The sequence below is a fragment of the Ursus arctos genome, unplaced genomic scaffold (assembly GCF_023065955.2).
Source record: "Ursus arctos isolate Adak ecotype North America unplaced genomic scaffold, UrsArc2.0 scaffold_7, whole genome shotgun sequence".
Classification (NCBI taxonomy): Eukaryota; Metazoa; Chordata; class Mammalia; order Carnivora; family Ursidae; genus Ursus; species Ursus arctos.
The window spans coordinates 39,107,479-39,128,224 of NW_026623089.1; the positions used below are offsets into that span (position 1 = coordinate 39,107,479).

The 20,746-nt window shown below is 54.0% G+C and overlaps 1 protein-coding gene across 3 annotated transcripts in view; it reads left to right on the forward strand.

Annotated features, from left to right (window-relative positions):
* Positions 1-20,746, forward strand: part of TMEM273 (transmembrane protein 273) — a 35,520-nt gene that overhangs the window by 11,224 nt on the left and 3,550 nt on the right. The window contains exons 2-6 of one of the 3 annotated variants that reach the window (XM_048219272.2): positions 10,399-10,452; positions 11,301-11,441; positions 12,623-12,653; positions 16,701-16,724; positions 17,563-20,626. In XM_048219272.2, coding sequence (XP_048075229.1) covers positions 10,399-10,452; positions 11,301-11,441; positions 12,623-12,653; positions 16,701-16,724; positions 17,563-17,614 — 302 coding nt within the window. In that variant the 3' untranslated portion in view covers positions 17,615-20,626. Of the gene's footprint in view, positions 1-10,398; positions 10,453-11,300; positions 11,442-12,622; positions 12,654-16,700; positions 16,725-17,562; positions 20,627-20,746 lie in introns of those variants that run through there. The other 2 variants (XM_026481545.4, XM_048219273.2) reach the window with 2 other exon arrangements.

The window sequence follows — 20,746 nt, forward strand, 5'->3', positions numbered from 1 at the left end:
CCCCTATGATACTGGGACCCACGGACGTCAGAGCTTTCTCCTTCAGTAAGCAAATACTGATTTTTATCAGCCTCTGCTGTGGCACAAAGTCAAGCCCTGATCTGAAGGAGCTGACAGTCTACAGGAAGGACAGTGCAATGTGGTGTCTTAGGTGCTGAGGTGAACGGAACGTGGAGGGAGACAGAGAAAAAGCCCCTGATCCAAACTAGGGTGTTCAGGAGGGCTTCCTGGAGGAGGAGTCATAGTGAGTGGGAGCTGATTATGCCCCTGCCTGGCTAAAATCCTTTAACAGTTTCCCACTGCTACCTGGGCAGACCAAAGTGTTCACTGTGACCACAGGCCCTTCCCAGCCCCATCACGTGCCCCACCCCAGGCTTCTGCTCTTCAGCTCCATGGAATAGCTATCAAGTTCTGGTCCAGCCTTGAAGCCTTCTCACGTATCGTCTGCTCTGTGCGGGATCTGTGCTCCTCCTCCCTAGGGCCCTGGGCGAGACTCTCTTCCAGAGCCCCTCACTATCCTAGTAGAGTATCTGTCTTCATGGCTGCCTGTTTGGGATCTTGTCCCCTCTGTAGTGTCACTTCTGTCGGGGCAAAGATCTGGTCTTGCCAGGCCACGGCCCCGCAAATGCCCAGCCACAGTACTTGTTTGTGGGTTGATTCGTGCCTGGAGTAGACCCTCCACTTCCGGGAGCCAGTCTGCAGGCACTTTGCGCAGGAACGAATCTGGTGGGGACGGGAAGGATGGAGTTCTAAGAAGAGAGGACAGCCCTTGCCAAGGCACGGGCGCCAGGGTAGCCAGAGTGGAGGGGAATACGGGCTGAGGCTGAGAGGCGAGCGCGGGCCAGCAGAAGAACAGGGCTTGGTGAGCCGTGGGGAGGATGGTGGGCCTCGTCCTGCAGGGCTTTGCCACAGCCTTGGAGGAGAGCCGGCCAGCTGCAGCATAGCCGGTGCACTGGCTGAAGGCAGACTTCCTGGGAGAGGGCAGACAGGCTGGCTTTGTCCAGGGCCACACCAGCAGGGCCTGCTGGCTTGTGGGCTGCCTCGCACGCCTCCTACTCGCTTCCCCGTTGGAAGCAGCATGTGGCCTGAGGTCGGAGGTTCTGGTGTCTGTCATAGCTTGTGGCTGGCCCAGGTTTTGCCCCACAGAACACAATGTTGGATGGGGCTGACCCGGGGAAGGCTCTGGAGACACTCCGAGAGGATCCCTTAGCTGACCTGGGGGCACTATGAACAGAGATCCTTCCAAGCTGCGTATGAACCCTAGTCATTGAGCCACATGTGACACATGAAGAAACCGTGGTCAACTTGGAGCCACTGTCCAGCCTGTGTGCCAGCGTGAGACCCTTTCCTGGAGCCAGGCTGACCCGGGCTCCAACCCAGGAGTCTCTTATTCAGGTGTGTGACCCTGAGATGGCCCCTCACCTGCCGGGGCTCCCTGGAGAGATGAGGACCAAGGCCTCCAAGAGAAAGGCCCCTGTCCGTACTCTGGCTTTAAATGGCCCCCATATCACACATACTTTTTCTTTCTAGTCTTGTCATAAAGTGTTTTAGAAGTTCAGGAACTGGGTCAGCGCGCATCCATAAGGGAGGGGGACTTGTGTGTGTACCGGGCCCCCAAAAGTGAGGGTGGTCTGTCCAGGGAGGAAACCCAGCCTTGTGGGGGCCTGGGAACTAGACAGCAAGAGAGGGACGGCTCTTATTTCAGTGACCAACAGGCATTCCTTGGCAGATAGCCAGAAAATCTCACTTCCTTCCTCCGCGTGGCAGGTTAGCTGGGGAGGCACGCCTCAGTGCTGGCCGGAAGTCCAGGGGGGAAATCGAGGTGTTGGGTGGAAGGCCAGGCCCTGTCCTGCAGCATCCTCACATCCAGGAGGCCTAGCCCAGGCCCCGCTTCCTCCCGCTCTGCCCCAAAGACCAGCCAGCCAGCCTTTGGGCCCTCGGCAGGGCTGAGCCTCCCCCTCGGAAAGATGATGCCTGGAGAGTGGACTGCAGGGCCCTGAGGGGAAGCGGGCTGGGCCATGTGTGGACGGGCCTCTAACTTTTAAATATTTAGACTGTGGCATGCCCTTGACTCTGCAAATGTTAGGAGCTGCCTTGAAAAAGAAATGCCCGGCACAGACTCTGGCACACAGTAGGGCTCAGAGAACCTCGGTCCTGGTAGATGGAGGCAGGTGGAGGGGTGTCGTCCAAGCCCCGGGCTTTCATGTTGGCTGGGGGTTGCCGTTTCGGCTGCAGTGTCATGGGCCTTTCCCCGTGGGCCAGGCCAGCTGTCCTCCCACAGCCCCGCCCCCGGGGCACATGCTTCCCTCAGCTGGTCCCCGAGGACTGCGGAGCGGAGCTTCTCAGAGGCTGAAGAGCATGGTATGAATATTGCATGAATAATAATAACCCCACCACTTAGCGGTTATGCAGCGCTTTCCCTTCCACAATACTTTACCATCATTAATTAGTTATTCCGCATGGCCTCCAGCCTCCCCTGCTCTCTCTGCAAAGGCGCTCTTGCAAACGGGCCTTCCCTGGTCTGAAGCCTCGAGGTTGAGTGGCTGCCCCCCACCTGGCCTCACACAGCCTTCTGGAGGCGTCTGCTCGGCTCTGCAGCTTCTGGTCATGTTGACCGGGAGGACAGTCTTTCTGACCTGGGGTGTGGCCCAGAGCTGCTTCCCGGCCTGCTGTGCTCCCACGTCTCCTGTGGCCTCTAGGAACGCTAAGGACACCATCTCAACTCGGTGGCTGGGGGCCTGTAGAGGAGAGCTCCCTCCTGCCCCTGAGGTCTGTGCCCACACAGCTTCAGGGGATCCTCACAGCACCTATGTGTGGCTCTTGAGGCTTTCTGTGTGTGGTCAGCTCCGTTGGAGAGTGGCCACCGAGCTGCGAGTCATGTCCTGTCTGGCCCCAGGCCACTGGCTGAACAGTGGCAGAACGGAGAGTCAGATGCTCTGGTTCCAAGTGTCATTCCTTTCTACCCACCATGGAGTCAGTCATATGAAGTGTTCATGCCCCCCACGGAGACATTCAAAGATGGACCCACCCCCTTAACCAGTGTTTGTAGGGTTAGCCGGGTGTCCCCACGCTCGGGCCTCTGGTCCTGCCCTCCCTGGACACCACCATGCATCCCACCAGGGCAGCCTCAAGCTCCCCCTGGCTTCCAGCATCTCTGGCTCCCTCAAGGTTTCAGCAGCACCCCTGCCAGGTGTGACAGTGTTTGATGTCACCATCCGCTGGCCAGCATGGGCCTGGGATGCCTTGGGGGGCTCTACGCCTTTGGGACCGCTCCCCACTCCTGGAATGCCCTTGGTTCTACCTTGGGCTGAAGCCGCACCCTGCCTCCGGCCCCTCCATTAGCCTGGAAAGGTATTGATCAGTTTGGCTTCTGTAGCTGAGTGTTTTAATCCCAGTGTGTGAATCTTTAAGAATTAATTAGCAAAGATTGCTCAGGAAAAACAAAGTGGGCACAAGTTTTGGTACTGTCTGGTCACCCACCAGTATTATTTTCCTCTTAATTATGATGCTATTTCTGGAAGCTGGAGGCATTTTCCCGTGTGTTTCGGAGCCTCGGGTCAGCCTCTCTTTCTTCGTGGTGGCCTCCGGACTCTAGCCCCTGCTCAGGGCGGCTGTGTCCCGGCTAGCTGTCCCGTCCTCTTCCTCTGGAAAACCCCGAGAGCCTCAGTTTACCAGTGCCCCTGCTGCTCTGACTCACTGAGCTGTCTTTTTTATTCCCAGTCCTCTTGGCCTTGGCTGGTGCCTTCTCCTCTGCCTGGACACGTGCCCTGCCTGGCCCATTACACGGCCCCCCATCTTCACTAGGTCCTACTTGTCCTTTTGTTTTTAATTTAAATGATTCTTACTCCAGGGGCCCTTCTCTGACTCCCCAAGAGGTCCCCCTAGTCCTCCCGGATGGCTGACGGCTGCAGACTTCCATGTGTGACGGGAACCCCGTGCGAGGAATTCCCTGCTTGGCGGGCAGGTTCGGGCATCAGGGCGCACGGCTGGCCGGCCTGGGGGTGCCGGGCTGGGTTTGCGGAGCTGGTGGCCTGACTCGGTGTGCACTCTGGCCACGGACGGAGGCCCCTCAGAGCAGTCTTTGCTCTGCCGTCCTTGCTTCTCAGTTTTCCTTTCACTTTCTGTCTCTGGACCATGCACGGCTCCTGCAGGTGCGTGCTCGGCCGGGGTCTAGGAGCTTTCCCAGGAAGCGGGGACCACCACGGCCCTGGGAGAGGAGCGGCGAGGCCTGTTCACTCGGAGCTGGCTGCTGCGGTCTGGCCAAAAAGGCCGGAAGGTGGGATGGAGCAAGAGCAGTTTCGGGAGCTTCCCGGGCTTGTGGACAGGGAGCCTGAGGTTTGGGAAGTCACAGCCGCGTCAGGGGAAGACTTGAGAGCCCAGCGCACATCACCCAGGTCAGCCCGGGGCTCCTCCGGCGGTGCGCTCAGGAGAGGACTGAAGCCTCCGTCCCGCATTCGGACCTCCTGTGCTGAGACCCGGCAGAGAGGCAGAGTGCAGGGGGAAACCCTGCTCTGTGGAGGAGAAGGGGTATCGAACAGCCACAGCACCCAGCCAGCTGGACTGTAGAAGCACGCCTGTGTTTCACTGGGACCCCCGAGGTCAGCTTACATTTCAGGGGGCTGGGGACAAACAGGCAGAAAGAAAGAAGCTGTCTCAGTGAGTCCTTTCTACATGTTAGGGTCTAAAGTTCTCATTTTCAGAGGAGAAGAGTGAGGCCCAGGATCAAACCACGTGTGAAAAATAATCGGACTGTTCCCTTTCCGTCCGCACTTCCAATTCCCGCTCTGATCCTTTCTCCTGGTGGGATGCTCGAGGCGCCGTACTTGATCTGGGACCTCAGGCAGGGAAGACAGCGGCATCCACGGAAATGGCAGCCACGTGTGTGCCGTGTGTGCCACGAGTGTTTCCCCATCTCAGAGTTACAGGAGCAGTGGTCACTCATGTCTCTTTGGCTGAACTTGACTTCCCTCCCGAGCCCGCATTATCACTCAGTACTGGATACTCAGTCTTACCACTCGAAGCCACTTCTGGTTTCATGCTTGGTGGTTTTGGGGTTGCTTCCCAGTTAGGTCAAGGTCCCCCCCTTCCAGCTTCTCTCTGCATCTCCCAGGAAGAGAGATTGAGTTCCAAGGAATCTCGCGGGTCGTCCTGGTCCTGGAGAGAAACTGCTTACCTGCCGCACGGTGTAAGTGGAGCGGGGTGGGGGGGGGCAGAGGTGCGACAAGGGGGCAGGGGTGATCCTGAACAAACAGAGAAAGGGGACTTCCAGAAGAGGGGGCTTTGTGCTAGGTCTTGAAGGATAAGTAAGAACTTTTTACGGGAACAAGGACGGCGTTTCATCAAAGTCGGCGGCGTGTGCCAGGCGGAGGGGCCATGGCTGCTTCACCTGCGGACCCTAGTTGGATTTACCAGACGCTGTGTTGTGAGCAGCTTGTTCCCAGGCAGCATTCTCTGCTCCCCTCCCTGCCTCGCCAACCTGATTTCCAGTGACGCTTTATGAAGGACCCGTCACCGAGGTCATCAGGACTCTTCTGACTGCAGATGACAGTGACTTAGCTCGGATCCGATTAGGATAAAGAAAGTGTTTCCTTACTAAGGTGATCAGTAAGTCAAGAAGAGGTGTTTCAGGCACAGCTGGATTCAGGGGCTCAAGACCTATCTGTAAGACTTGGTCTCAGCTGGACCGTTTTCTGTGGGGCCTTCAGTCCCAGCAGGTTCTCTCCAACCAGAGGGCTTCCCTCAGCCCCACCGTTACCAATTCCAGAAGACACTCCTGTTTCTCCATAGTTCCCTCAAAGTCCCAGAGTTGAGTCTCACTGGCCTGAACTGGATCCCCTGCCCCACCCCTCAACCAATCCCTGCTGACAGGAAGATGGAATATGCTAATTAATCAGGTAAGGGTCATGTATTCGTCCTGGAGCCAGCCCTGGGGGAATCACGTGGAGGTGGTTCCCCAAAGGAAAGCCAAGGGACTGCTAGCAGCCAAAGGGTCGGGGGAGGGGTGCAGGCCACACAGCAAGCGTCCATCCTACACACCCCCATTCAGACTTCCTCTGCCTAGTGGAGACAGAGGTTTGCAGGAAGGTGCTGGACACCACCCTAACTCTCTGATTTTTCCTTCTGTCTCCCTTGTCACTCCATGAGCTCCTTTATGGGGGACAGGTGTCTGGGGTTGCTCTCGGATGCCCTACCCAGAGCACACTGCAGGCCAGAGTACTCCTGACAGCGTTAGGAGAGGACGGATGCCTGTCTAGACACTTGGAGCCCCTTCTTCTGGCTGGGCACATTAGAATCCATGAGATCTAAAGTTAGGAGCCGTTCTGCAATATTTAAGTTCGCAGATGAAAATGGCCAGGCATCAGTTGACAAACACTTAGGGCGGCTTCTCCTTATTTTTAGTTCAGATACTTATAGAACGACATCTGAGTGCTTGCACGCCCACTACCCCGCAACTGGAAACACATAGTCTGATTCTGCCCAAATAAGGGTGGTGAAGAGTTGCGGTCCCCACTGAGGGTGGGCCCAACAGGTGTCGTGGGCTGCACAGGAGGTCCGGACGTCAGGGATGGGCTCTCAGTGGGTCAGATTCCAACAGAGACGGGTCAAGGCTCGCCACACCCTCAGCTCACTCTCAGCAACCCTACTGCTCCCTTCCCCTGCAGGCTGCCCTCTCTTGTCTCAGGCAAGGGGACCCAACGAGCCTCAAGGCCTCGGGACCATTTACTCTCGCAGGAGGCTCCTTCTGGTTTGGAAATCACTTGCAGAAGCGGGCGGTGCTCTACGTGACTGGGGTGGGAGGGGCTGCGGAGAGGAGGGCTGGAGACTGGCTATTTGGGCAGGGAGGGGTGGAATAGCATCCTTGGGCAGCGGCACGTTCAAAGGGGGCACAAGGAAGTAGCAGGGACTCTAGACTCAGAGCCGTAAGTGCCTTTGTGCACCTGAGTCAAAAGCACCATCTCTCTACAGGTGTAGCCTCAGGTGTGCGGCTTGGTGGGAGCTCCTGGGCACACAGGGGGGCTATGAGGGTGGAGACCCATCTAGAGGCAGCCCTGTGCTCTCTGTGCTAGCAGCAGCCAGGCCTGGGCTCTGGGGCCTCTGCTCCTGTCCCCGGTGCCTGGTTCAGGGTGGGCAGCCTGAGGCGCGCTGCGGGTCAAGTCAGATTTGGCCGGCACTGGGCCAGCTACTGCCTTGTGAACTAGTCAGCACAGTCCCCGCATGCCTCCAGGGAGACCATCCTTCGTCCAGCCAGCCCCTGCCCAGCCCCCCTGAACTCTCCCCTGGGTCGGAGAGTCTATCCTCTGGTTGCTACGCTTCCTCCTCCTGTTTGCAAGAGAACCCAGAGAATTCCAGCAAAGAACGTACCCTGCGACTTCCTCCTGGGGCTCTCACAGATCTGAATGCAGGAGAATGCTGGAAGCCTCCGGCTGTGCTGTTAGGGCCATCCATCCTCCAGCTAGTTTGCAGAACCTGGGGAAATGAGCACTGGGGCCTCACAGGGGGTCTGTGGCCCAGGAGGGACTCCTCCAGCTCAAGACCCTGGCAGGAGGCGGGGGTGGGGTCGGCTGGGCTAGTGTGCTTATGACGGATGGATCCTCACCCAGGGCCTTGTTAGAACGCAGGGCAGAGAGGCAGAGTGCAGGGGAAAGGCTGCAAGGAGGGAATTTCCTCCCCAAGGAGGGGAAAGGCTGCCGCCGAGTGGCCATCTGGCTGGCTAGCAGGAATACTGGGACCAGTGTGTCCACCGCCCCGTTTTGTCTGCATGCAGCTGGAAGGGCACTTACTCAGTCCCTCAGTCCCTGACCTTGGACGGACATGGTAGGAGAGCCTGAAGCCCAAAGAGCCTGTTTGGGGCCAGGGACTAGGGGCAGCCTCAGGGCTTGGGGCCAGTACAGAATGGAATGCGGAGCATGGTGTCTAAGTGCAGGCTGGGGGTGAGGAGTGAGGGCTGAGCTGAACTCCAGCCACGAGTCCCTGCCAGGGAGGGGCAGAAAGAGCCAAGCGCTCAGGACCGTGTCCTTGGGGGGCCAGGCAGATGAAGGAGGCTGGGCTGCCGACTGAGCACTGGGGCCTGGTGCTGTCAGGGAGGGCTAGACCCGGCCTGTTTTTGACGCTTAATGTTCTTTCTCCTCTTTCCTTCTCAGCCCTGCTGCCCAGGTCTGAGCTCTTAGGACACAGCCTCTGTGCGTCCCTGTGTGACCAAGTCTCTCTGTGTTTCTCTCTGGCTCTCCTTTTCCATCTTGCTCTTCCTGGTCTGTGTTCTTTCTTCTTTCTCCATTCAGGTTTCATCTCCGGCTCATATAAAGTTTTTACGTTGCCTGCATCTCATGGGGAGCGATGGTCACCAGCGGAAGACCCAGGAAAGATGTTTGTGCATGAAGGGGGCAGGGGAGAGACTGCCCCTCTGTGTGCCTGGCCCCACTTGCTGATGATCTGCCCTGCCCTGTCCCCTGCCTGCTGCCAGGTAATGGCAGAGAGGGACCAGACTGGTGTCAGGAAAGGAGCCAGGGTGAGCACGGGGTACACGCGGCTCTGAATTTTGGGCATCAGTCTGGAAGTCAGCTCCTAGCTCAGCTACTCATAACAGCCCAGCCCAACCATGTGCAACGTCTAAGATTTTGTCCCATCCCCGGAGTGGTTTTCAACCTAGCTGGAGCGGCAGGTTTAATGTAAAGAATGTAAAGAAACGAGCTCAGCAGGGGCTTGGGAGAACCGACAAGACCAAGGTCGTATTGTATGGGGGTGTCTGTGATGTTTATGTGAGTGGACGGAAAGACAGAAGTCATTGACTTTCCAAGAGGATTTGTGATTGTAGCAAGGCTGTGTGCTTTTGCTTCATAACTCCCCAGTTTCATCCATCGACTAAGTGAGGCCCCCAGGAACATCCCACACTCCGTTGTGATGATCCCTTCCCCCACCAAACACATGCAGAGTGAGATGTCCTCTGTAGAGTGTCAACCCAACATGTCACCCCAGGCAGCATTGTCTATAGTCAGCAGATGTGGCCCTTGGCCCTTGGCCATCATGCAAGCTCTGACAGCTGGGGAATTGGGAGGCGAGCTTGTCTTAGAGCTAGGCCAGGAAGATTAGGCCCCTCCCAATGAAGTCACCTGCTCCCTTTGAAAAGCAGGGGTCGTGACACTTCCTGCTTCTGCCTTTGCCTGGAAGCTTGTACCTAGAACCAAGCTTGGGTCTCATCATCCACCCACCCCCAGCCCAAGCCCCTGCAGCCCTTGACCTTGTGGCTTGTGGTGTCATTCCATTAGCTCCTGGGGATTCGCGTTTACAGGGCATCACGGGCAACCAGTGCAAGTGGCATGGCTCAGACCCACTTCTCTTGGCCTTTGGGCCCGTTATCGAGTCTTCAATGCCTCTGGTTCCTCATTCATCACACGGACGTGATAACAGCGCCTAGCTCCCTGGAGCTGTCGCTGCGAGTATTAAGTGCATTCATGCAAGTGCCATCCCCAGTGTCGCCTCGAAGGAAGTGGCCCATTACTGGACTCCTTCCCCTGCAAGGCATACAGCTCTGCCATGGGTCTTCGAGGGCCGGTCTGCAGGGACGGTGGCCCCAGCCTGAGCCCGGTCTCCTGATGGAAGTTGTCTAGCTCTGGCCAGAAGTGTGAGGCACCCCTGCGGTGCGATCTATCGCCGGCATTCATTCGGCAAATGTCTGTTAATGCCTCCTTCGCGCCAGGTGCTGTGTCAAATGCTGGGTGCAGAACATTCTCCACAGGGCACAGAGAGCACAGAGGGGAGACTGGCGAGAAGATTCAGCCCGTGGATTCATAGCTGAGAAGCTCTTAGGACAGAAGGTGCCTGGCACACAGCCACGCTCCGTAACACCGTCCAATAAACGGTGTGGTCACAGCCCCCGTGGAGCACACAGCTGAGCCAGGCATGGGGGCTCAGGGGGAAGCGACATGGGATCCAAGACCAGGGGAAGGAAGAGAGGCTAGAAGATGGGGCCGGGCAGAGGGAATGGCCCAGAGGCAGCAGATCCCCCGGCCTGGGTGGGGAACTAGAAACAGTGCAGTCTGGCTGGGATGAGAGGCTTCGTGGGAACAATGGAAGGGGCTGAAGAAGCAGGCAGGAGTCAGAGCGTGCGTCCTGGAGGCCACGTGAAAGAGCCGGCTGAGCGGAACTTGATGGAACCGTGCTCCTGGCGTGGGTGGGGAGGAGGACTCTGCCGCCCGGCAGGGCTCCAGGGCGCTCCGTGGCAACCAGCAGCCCGCCTCGGTGTTCCTGGGCCTGGAGGCCGAGCAGGAGAGAGGCCCAGAGCAGGCCTTCCCGGACCTGTGGGAGACAGTGGTTGGGGACAGGGCTTTGGCCCTCGACCCCTGGTCTGATCACGGCTACGAGTGTTGTTCTGACCACACTCTGGGTCTTCTTTTTTCACAGATTTTGGAGGAGCTCCAGTGTTAGCAACGGGCAAGTCTGCTGGGACCGAAATTGGTAGGTGGCACAGTTTCCTCTGTGCAGGGCTGAGGGGGCGGGAGGGGCGGGAGGGGGGTTGCTGCTGGGAGCGTGGCTAGTTTCCTGCCAGTCATCACAGAACAGGGGCAGCGCTCGCTTCCTCATCTGCCCGAGGAGCTCCCACAGCTTTACCCCAGGGGCACGGACCTGCTGGAGAGCCTGTCCCCAAAGGGCACCGGTGTCACCAGGGCTGCCCTCGTCAGATCTCTGTAAGATGAGCAGCTCTAGCCCCCACGGCGCCCGGCACTCTGCCATGCTTCCCGGTCCTCCCTCCACCTGCGCGGTCCCAGCTCCTCTCCACCTCAGGGGCTGCCCTCAGCAGGCACAGCGCGGTCCGCAGACGGCCATCTAGACATCTTCATCCCTTCTCCTCCGGGAAGGCTCTCGGCTCCCCCGCCAGCCCAGCTCCCCCTGTTACCTGGCGTTAGGGCGAGCTCCCATCTGCCCCGCTGACTGCAGGCCCTCAAGACGGAGTCAGATCTTTTCCTTTGCCTTCGGTGCTCACCACAGAGCAGACAGGCAATTAGCACGTACTAGGTGATGGATTAATGCAAAGGCAAGTGAGGTAGGGCTATGCGAGGCCGGAGAAGGGAGCCATCAGCCACTGGGGAATGACTCCCACGGCAGAAGACAGCAGGCTGGGGTTCCAGGAGGAGGGGATGGGGTGTGGGCAAGGGGCAGGGGGCAAATGTGCCCCTGGGCTTGAGCGGATTGGCATGTGGAATTTTCGGGTGACTTTGGGCTTCACCCTGAATGTGAAGGGAGCTGTAGAAGGCCTTTGCAGGGTGGTGCCTGATGGATACCCATTGTTCAATTCCTCCCTGCAGACATCAAGTACGCCATCATCGGGACGGCTCTGGGCGTAGCCATATCGGCTGTTTTCCTGGTCCTGAAGATCTGCACGATCAAGAAGCATTTGTTTGAAATCGACGCCTCGGACTTGAGAAGCACAAACCCAGGCTTCCACGGTAAGGGGGCTGTGACCTCCAGCCCGGCTCCGCCCCACCCAGACCAGGGCAGTCCTGGCAGCCTGAGGCCGCCAGGGCCCCTCCGAAACTTGGCTAGAGAAAGACGGACAGACTGAGATGAAAAGAAACACAGTGACCTCTCTGTGTCTCTGTCCACCTCTCCCCCGCCCCACTTTTCTCTCTCCCTCTCTCTTCTTTTCCCTTCCTAAGAGTCGGATTTCTTGGAGAAAGGTGGGGAAGGGAGGTGAGTAGGCTTCGGACAGAAATGTCTATTTCGTATCCAAAAATGTGACCAGATAAAATGGATCCCAGGAGGTGATGAGGCTGGGTGGGCATCGGTGGTGCTGCTGAGTTGTTTTTTTGTCATAAACTGGGCAGGTCCTCCTCAGAGCAGTGCTGTGTCCTCTTGGTCCACACAGAGCTGGGCTGCTGTGAACCCTGGCGTGGTTCTCGGTGTCCTGTGGCACCTGCCGGGAAGCTCAGCCCCCAGACCCCGCAGTCAGTTTGTGAGTTTTGATAGCAAAATATGACATTGATTCGCACCCCCTTTCTCTCAAGATGGGACTTGGAAAACTCATTCCCAGTCCTGTCTGCCTGCTTAATGGGATCACGATGCGGTTTTCCATGACATTTTCCCGAGGGTGAGGAGGAAGGAGCCTCACTGTGTCTCTGGAAAATGTGATTATTATCCGCGGAGATATGCAGAGGGGGAGTCTGGGCCCGGGAGAGAAGCCACAGCCCTCCAGGGCTTCCTGAGATGCCAGCATGCCCAAGGGCACGAGGGGCTTAATTGGTCATAGGGGTTTGCTTACCATTATTTTTGTATCCCTATGATTAGGAGACGTGCTGGATCCCTTTAGACCAAGAGGGTCCGGAAGCGGCAAGCGAAGGGGGATGATGAGGAGTGATGGGGTAGGAGGTCTCTAGGGAAGGCTCAGTTATGTGCCCAGCTAAGGGGGGCTTGGTGATGGGACCTGGATGGAGAAACTCCAACAGAGCCGAAGGAGAAGGATAAAGAGACCTCAGCCCGAGACCACCACCCCCAGGGGCCCCAACCCAGGGAGCCTTTCAGAGCTGCCTGAGTCAGGTGGGCTCTGCCTCGCTCCTGCTTGCCTGGCACTGAGCGAGCCACGCTACTGATCACAGTGTCCCCTTCCTAATGCTCTGCTTCCTCTCCTTAGACTCCGTCACACTGAAGAAGACAGTCCCAAGGTAAGGTCACTATCGTGGCAAGTGCGGGGTATCATTTTCCCTCCTGTTTTATTCATTGTGCTTCCTTGCCTGTCATCCCAGCCCTTCTCTCCACGCCAAAATGCTTCCTAGGAGACTAGAATGTACCCCATGCACCCCTGCCCCCTCTTCCCTTCTTTGGTTCAGTGGGCAGGAGTCGTGAGAGTGGGGGGCCACAAGGTACAGTAGCCAAAGGGGGCTTGAGCGCCTCTGCATACCCTCGGTTACATTCTGCCCCAGCTCCCACGCAGAACCCCTCAGTGCGTCCACCCAGTGCTCCGAATGACGCCCCTAGCCCTTGCTATGACCTACTTGGGAAGCCCACAGGGCCTGCTCCAGGGTACCTGGCTTCCCTGCTGGCAATGAGCCACACTGCTCTTCTGCAGAGACTATGTCCTCTGAGGACAATCGTGCCACAGTTCCTTTGCCCTTGCTGTTTTCGGTCCTATGGAATGCTTTTGTCCCAGATAGCTGCAAGCCTTGCCCTTCATTTCCTTCATATCTCTGCTTCAAGGCCACCATTTCGTTTCAGATGGCCTGTTTAAAACAGAAACCCCTTCCCTTGATCATTATCTTTCCCTCACCTCACTTTATTTTTCTTCGTATTACTTTCCCTTCACTGACATCATGTGATATATTTCTTCGTCTATTTCTTTTGATGATTTTCCCCCTGAAGTGTAAGGTCCTTGAGGGTGGGGTCTTTCTTTTCATCTTTGTAGCCCCATTTAGGACCATGCCTGGAACAGAGTGGGTACTTCATATATATAGAAGTGTTGAATGAATGAATGGGCATTAGGGTGCGGGCTAGGTGCTGGGGATTAAGGGAACACGGCTCCCTTTCAGTCTGCAGGGGAGACCGGCACACTCTGGGTGCTCGAAGCACAGTGTTGGGGTCAGGGGGTGCCGTGACACAGCTAAGCACGTTGTCTTGTGCCCGGGGATGCGGAGGGGTCCAGCTGGGAAGCAGGATGTCTACAGGTGCAAGCAGCACTGGGATTGCAGACTGAGGGATGAGAAGAAGTTCCCCCAGGGGAAGAAGGAGAAGTGTCCACAGGCAGAAAGCACGCTGATGTGTGTCGGTGTGCACACCCCAGGAACAGCATTCGTGGGACCGAAGCCAATGCTTCACATGAAGGTCTGCAGAGAAGAGGCTGGAGAGAGGGGTGGTTTTACTCACGGTCTTGTATGCTAAGTGAAGGGGTCTGCGCCCTATCCTGAAACTTCTGGTTCACTGACGGATTGCAGGCAGGAGAGGGACGGAATATCTTTACGCTATAGTAGCCTGGACGGGAGGCCCTGCTGGGACCCCCCCCCCCCCCCCCCCCACCGAGGGCTTCAGACCTGCTGCAAAGAAAGCCCTGCTGGGCAAGGATCGGAGTGATACTGAGGCATTGGGCCCAGGACCTGGGAGCTGAGCCAGGGTGCAGCCACCAGAAGGGAAGAATCCAGAACAGTAGAGCTTTTGTGGGGGTGGGGAGGCCGGAGCATGGTGGTGCCCTTGGGAAGTGGGTGGTGGAGCAGGTTTGGGCAGTGGCCTGTGGGGCTGAGATGGGGACTCCTTTTTTAAACACAGTGAATCTGAGGCTTCTGGAGACTTCCAAGTAGAGGGGGTGCTCAGGAAGGCCTGGCATGCAGACAGAGGTCTGGGCAGAGTGGGTGGTGGGTTTTAGAGGGGACCTGGAGCATGGGCTCCCCTCCAGTCCTTCCCCGGGGCCTGGGACTCAGCAAGCGCTATGGCGCGTGTATGGGAGGAGTGGTGGACGTGTGAGGGCAGAAAGAGACAGATGTGTGGCACGCCGTCATCAGGGTGATGCCCCGGGAACGGATTTTCTCAAGAAGTTCACTTTCCTGAGGATCTCCCCTCCTTCAGATGTTCTGGTTTCTCGGCCCTACGGAGGAATGTTTCATCAACTCTGCCTCCAAGCCTTGCCCCTCTTCTTCTCTGACTCCCACTATCTCCCTGTCTCTCTCTCTGTCCCATCCTCCCCCGCCCCCAGCCCGTGTTGTTTGGCCACCCCACAGGGGCCTGGGCTGGGGGAGAGGAGTATGATTACGGGGACCATTTACCTTATCATCCAAATCAGGACTTGTGGAGAGTGAAGAGGCGTTGCTCATAACTGTGTTAGGATCTAGGTGTAAACCTGGACGAGTGTAGGAAAGCTGGAGCACGCGGCCGGCCTGGGTTCAGTGGGGCCGCGAGGCCGAGCTCTCTAGGCCCCGCCGCGGCCACTCCGTTCTCCTGTTGCTGGCAAGGTCACCTCCTCTGCACCTGGGGTTCTCACGCAGGGGAGGGATGGGTGACCAGTCCCAGGGAACTTTTGGAAACGTGTGGTGAAATTGGGGGCACTTGTGGGCTGGGGGCCACGACGCTATGTGTCTACACACCCAGAGCCGCACTGGCTAAGTTGTCATGTTCCTCTTTGTAGGAGAAACATGCTAAACAGCTCTCAGATGCCACCAAACCTGTGAGACCACTTACGGGGAAAGTCGAATTCCAAATTGGCTGACTCCTACTGTCCCTCTGTTTCCCTGCCCTAAGGGGCCTTCTCGCCGGGCCCCTCTGTCTCCTGGCAGCGCTTGGGGGATTGGCACGGTGCTAGGTTCTGCTGAGGGTGCAGCTGGGACCCCTTGCCAGGAGGACATCGTTGTCCTGGCTCACCCAGGGCCAGCACTCCTGCTGCCCCGGGCTGGGTGCTGACTCAGGCGCTTCCACTATGGAATCGAGGCAGCCTGACCTTCATCAGGGGTTCACGCAGGGCTTTGGGCAGACGGGGGTGTGGAAGGCCATGGACTGGGTGAGAAGGATTAGCTCCTGATGCGGGGCAGGAGGGGACCTGGAAATGAATAGATGAACCCCAGGTCTAGAGCCTGCATTGCATTTTGGGGGTCCAGCTGGTGTCCGTGGTGGGGAGTACAAGATGGGAGTCAGTTTTATGTAGATGGGGGGTGTCTGTGGTGGTGAAGACTCTGCCCACAGCATGGCCTCCGGGGCCCTCTGCTGGGTGACTGAGGCACCCTGGGCCCGTGGTGACAGACTGCTGTGGCCAGCGGTGGCCTCCTGTCACGATTGCATGGTCATGATGATCTTCTCACCACCCACGGGGGTGGGCGTGCTACCTTGGCCAAACCACCCACACACATGGAGGGGTGCTTTGAGTTAGGCTACTTCGCCTTGGAAACTCTGGTGCCCCCCAGAAGTCTCTGCAGACCCTGTTTCAGGCATATCTTAGTCACGGAATTAAAAAAAATGGAAGAGTTCCCAAATCCTAATTTCCAGTCCTGTGCGTGTGCACATGCGTGCGCCTGTGTTGGGGGCGGGGGGGGGGGTGGAGGAGCCGTGATGGCTTGTAGCCAGTGACTGACACACGTGTGTGTGTGCGTGTGTGCGCGTGTGTGTGTGTGTGTGTGTGTGTGTGTGCCACTGCGTGCAATACAACAGACCACTTTAAAAACATTGTTGAAGCAACAGTTGCTGTGGCTTGACGTTCCCACCTACAACCATGTCAGAACACGTCCCGGTTTTGCGTGCGTTTGGAAGTTCTGAATTCTTCGGAAACATCAGAACTAGAGGAGGCAATTTCCATCGTCCGTCCGTAAGGGGTGGCTGTGGTGGTCGCTCACAGACAACCATGGTGAAACTGAAGTCCCAGAAGGGGAACGCCGGCAGGGTGCAGGAGGAAAGCAGGTGGCTGGAGGGAGGGAAGGAAGAGACGCAGGGCAGCGGGGTGGCGGGCAGCTGGGTGGGGGCCCTCCCCCGCTCTGGGATGTAGCCCCCACCACGTGCGGGGAGCTGTTCTTGGCAGGGATCACACCAGAGCTCCCCTGCAAACAGGGATTGTTGAAGAGAAGGGAGGCACAAAATCAAGTTTCCAGAAGTAACACTAGATGGAGTCAGGCTGAGTCAGGAAGAAGTTAGACGCGAAAGGAAAATCTAAGGACAGGCAAGCCATTCTCCTGGAGCAAAACTTCGCATGTGCTTTTTGTCACAGAGGAATGATTTAATGAACATTCGATTCTCCTGTTTTGCAGGTCAAACCTCAATTTCTCCGAAAGGTGAGTTGTAAGAGTGATCACTCGTTCTGCAAGGGAGAAAGGCAGTGGCTCTCCCGAGGTGGCCCCCACGCAGGATGGGAGGGGATTTCTAGCCATGAGCCATGACACCAGGAATCCACATCTTCTTTCTTTTTTTTTGCCCCCTTCCAGAAAGTCTTAATTTAGTGGTACTTCAGGGAGATTTAAAATGAAGCTGTGGGACCTTTGCCTGATTAGAGCTGAGAAAATGGGATTTTAGAAACAGGATAGTTAACTTTCTTTTATTTGCCAAATTTTTCTGTAAAGGTCAACCAAACCATGAATGTGCCAACTTAGTCCACATGATAAAAAAAAAAAAATCCAAAACTTTTGTGTCATTAAGCTATCAATTGGGCTGAAGTGTCTGTTTGCCCTGTTGCTTTCGGGTCTCGCAGTGGACGAGGTCTAATGGTGTGGGATTGGCACAGTTTATATTCCCCAGGCCCACTTGTCCACCCCTCATGCACCACCCACGTGCTCTCACTTTCCTTCTTTTGAAAACTCTTCAAATCCACTGAAGAATTGAAAGAACAGTGCAACAAAAACATACACATCCTTCCCCTAGATTCCCAAGTTAACCGTTCCCTCCATTTGCTTGCTTCTGTATACATACATTTTTTTTCTGATCCACTTTAAAATTAGTAGAAATATCATCCCTAAGTTAGTTGAGATAGTTCACTTCTAAATACGTAACCAGGTGTCTCCTGCATCATCACAATATGATGACTACACCTAAGAAAATGACCAGTATTTCAGTAATAGCATTTAGTACACAGCCCATATTCAAATCTCTCTGATTGTTTCAAAACTATCTTTATAGGGGCGCCTGGGTGGCACAGCGGTTGAGCGTCTGCCTTCAGCTCAGGGCATGATCCCAGCGTTCTGGGATCGAGCCCCACATCAGGCTCCTCCGCTATGAGCCTGCTTCTTCCTCTCCCACTCCCTCTGCTTGTGTTCCCTCTCTCGCTGGCTGTCTCTGTCTCTGTCAAATAAATAAATAAAATCTTTAAAAAAAAAAAAAAGTATCTTTATAGCTCTAGTCTTCCAAACCCGAATCTGTGGTATTTGATTTTGTCTCCGTTTTGTCTTTTTCTTATGTTGGACAACTTCTCTGCTTTCTTTCCATGCGGCATTGTCAATTTCGAAGTACTTTTGTATGATGTCCCGCCTTCTGGACTGGTCTGATCGTTTCCTCCTGAGTAGACGCAGACTGAGACTTTTGTAAGAACACCATGGGGGTGACACTGCGTGTGTGATGTTGTACCGCGTCAGGAAGCACATGACTCGAGGCTCTCTCACTGTGGGTGATGCTGCCTTTGATCGCTTTTTAAAAAAGATTTTATTTATTTACTTGTCAGAGAGAGAGAGCACAAGCAGAGGGAGTGGCAGGCAGAGGGAGAGGGAGAAACAGGCTCCCTGACGAGCAAGGAGCCTGACGTGGGACTTGATCCGGGACCCTGGGATCATGACTTGAGCCGAAGGCAGGTGCTTAACCAGCTGAGCTACCCAGGCACCCCTGCCTTTGATCACTTGAATAAGGAAGTGACCGCTAGATCTCTGTATTGGGGAGACAAATTTTCCTCTTTGTAATTAGTCGGTAATCTGAAGGGTGATGCCTTGAGACCGTGTGAACATCCTGGCCCCCCAATGACTCTTCACCCAACAATTTTACATCTGTTCATGACCCATGTTTGAGTCAGTTATTGCATTGGGGGTTACAAAATACTGAGTTTCTAACGCTAGCATCCCTTCTGAATTCGATAGCTGGTATTCTTCTGGATAAAAAGACTTTCTGCTTTCCCCTTCTCTCTTTCTCGTTGAATATCATTACTGTGAACTTCAGTGTATTAAAATTCATGGCCATCACATTGCTCAAATTGTCCCCAGTTTGTCCAGTACCAGTCACTTCTTGGTGGCTTTTGAGCATTTCCTAGATTTTGGGTGGTTTTTTTCCCCACTTCCTAGACTTGAGACATAACAAGGTATCCTAGGCTCATCCTGTCCTGTCCCTGCTCAGACCTGGAATCACCCATGTACCCCATAAATTCCTGTTTTTTCTTTTCTTTTCTTTTCTTTTCTTTTCTTTTCTTTTCTTTTCTTTTCTTTTCTTTTCTTTTCTTTTCTTTTCTTTCTTTCTTTCTTTCTTTCTTTCTTTCTTTCTTTCTTTCTTCAGAATAGCTTTTAGAAGCCAAGATCTGGACACAATCTGTGCTCACAGCTCCTGAGACATCATTGCTCCTAGGCACTCTCAATGGACAGTCAGGAAATGTATATTTAAACCATAAACTCCATACGTAAGGCTCTACTTAAGCTTTTCTCACTCCAGACTTCTGTTCTGCCCCCACCCAAAATGAAGATCCTGTTCCATAGAAATATTTTTACCCTTTTGTTCTATCGTCTAATACTACATAAAATACTTCCACAGTCGCAACACTCTACAACTACAAACTTGCTTAGTAATTTGAAGATTTCTTGGCAGTTCTTTTTCTTCTTAGAATTTAGTCCTCTGGGTGTACCAAGCATTACAGTCAAATTGAATTAATTATTTTCTCTGTATGGTTAGGCTACCAATTTGATATAGGGTTTGTTTCTGTGTGTATATTATTTTAATGTTTCCTTTCTTAATTCTTTTAAGTCTATTTTTTTGAGCTTGTAAAACATGTATATAGTTCAAAGATAAAAATATGTAAACAAGTAAACTCAGAGAAGTCTCACTCCCATGCCTGGCCACTCTATCCTGTCCCTACCCACTTCACGGAGGTAACTATTTTCAAGAGTCTCTGCTTTATCTTCCCATGTTCCTTTTACAAAAATGTATTTAATTAAAATTATAGATATAAGATTTCCATAAAATGAAAACATGTTTGCATACATACATACATATATGTTTTCCCGTTCTTTTTTTTAAATTTTATTACGTTATGTTAGTCTCCATATAATACATCATTAGTTTTTGATGTAGTGTTCCATGATTCATTGTTTGCGTATAATATTTTATAGTTCCTGTAAGGTTTTATTTTTTATTTTGATCTCTGATCCATTCAATATTTATTGTGATGTGAGTATGACATATGGATCCAATTTTATCTTTTTCCCAAATGGCCATCAATTTTAGTATCATTATTGAAAATATTATTTCCCCCAGTTTTATTTGCAATCTTTATTGCATTCTAAATTTCCATGTGGACTTGGACTATTCCTAGACTTTATATTATTTTCCCTGGTATCTGTGAGTATTCATGTGCTAGTCCCACACTCACTCGTGCAGGCTTCCGGTTCACTCCACCATCTGGTGTACTGTCATTGTGCTTCGGGGGCACATTCTTGCTATTCTCTTCTGGCTATTCTCGAATATTTGTTCTTCCATCTGAACTTCAGAACCACCTCCAGACTCTATCCAGGGAACAAACACCTTTGTATTTTCGTTGGGGTTGCATTACCTTCATGGATGAGACTGAAGACCATTGACTTCTTTACAATGCTAAGCAGTCCTTCATGGAAAGGTGAATTTTTTGCAAGTCTGTGTTTATGTGTCTTAAGAGAGTTTCTGGTTTTTACCTTATGGGTTTTTCACATTTTTTGTTAAGTGTATGCCCAAATATTTTTATGCTTTTGTTGCCTTTATGAATGGAGTTTGCCGTGATGTTTCCTACTTGGTCATTGATTGCTTACGGGTTATTTGTGTATGCTAATGTTATAGTGACAGCCTTACTGAATGCTTTTATTGTATGTGTGTTCTTCTTGATTTCCTGGAGTTTTCATAATATTATGTCATCAGCATTTTTGTAGATCTCCTTTCCCAGTTCTTATGCCTCTAATTGTTTCCTCCTCTCTGATTGCATTGGCTAAAACCATCAATATTAAATAATAGTGGAAATAGTACAGATACAGTCTCCAAAAGTCTCTTTCTCTTTCTCTTGCTACCCAGCCCAGGTCTGCAGCCTGGGACTGCTAGTCCAGCCAGCAGCTACTATTCCAGCCTCTGTCCAGCTTATCTTTTCTTG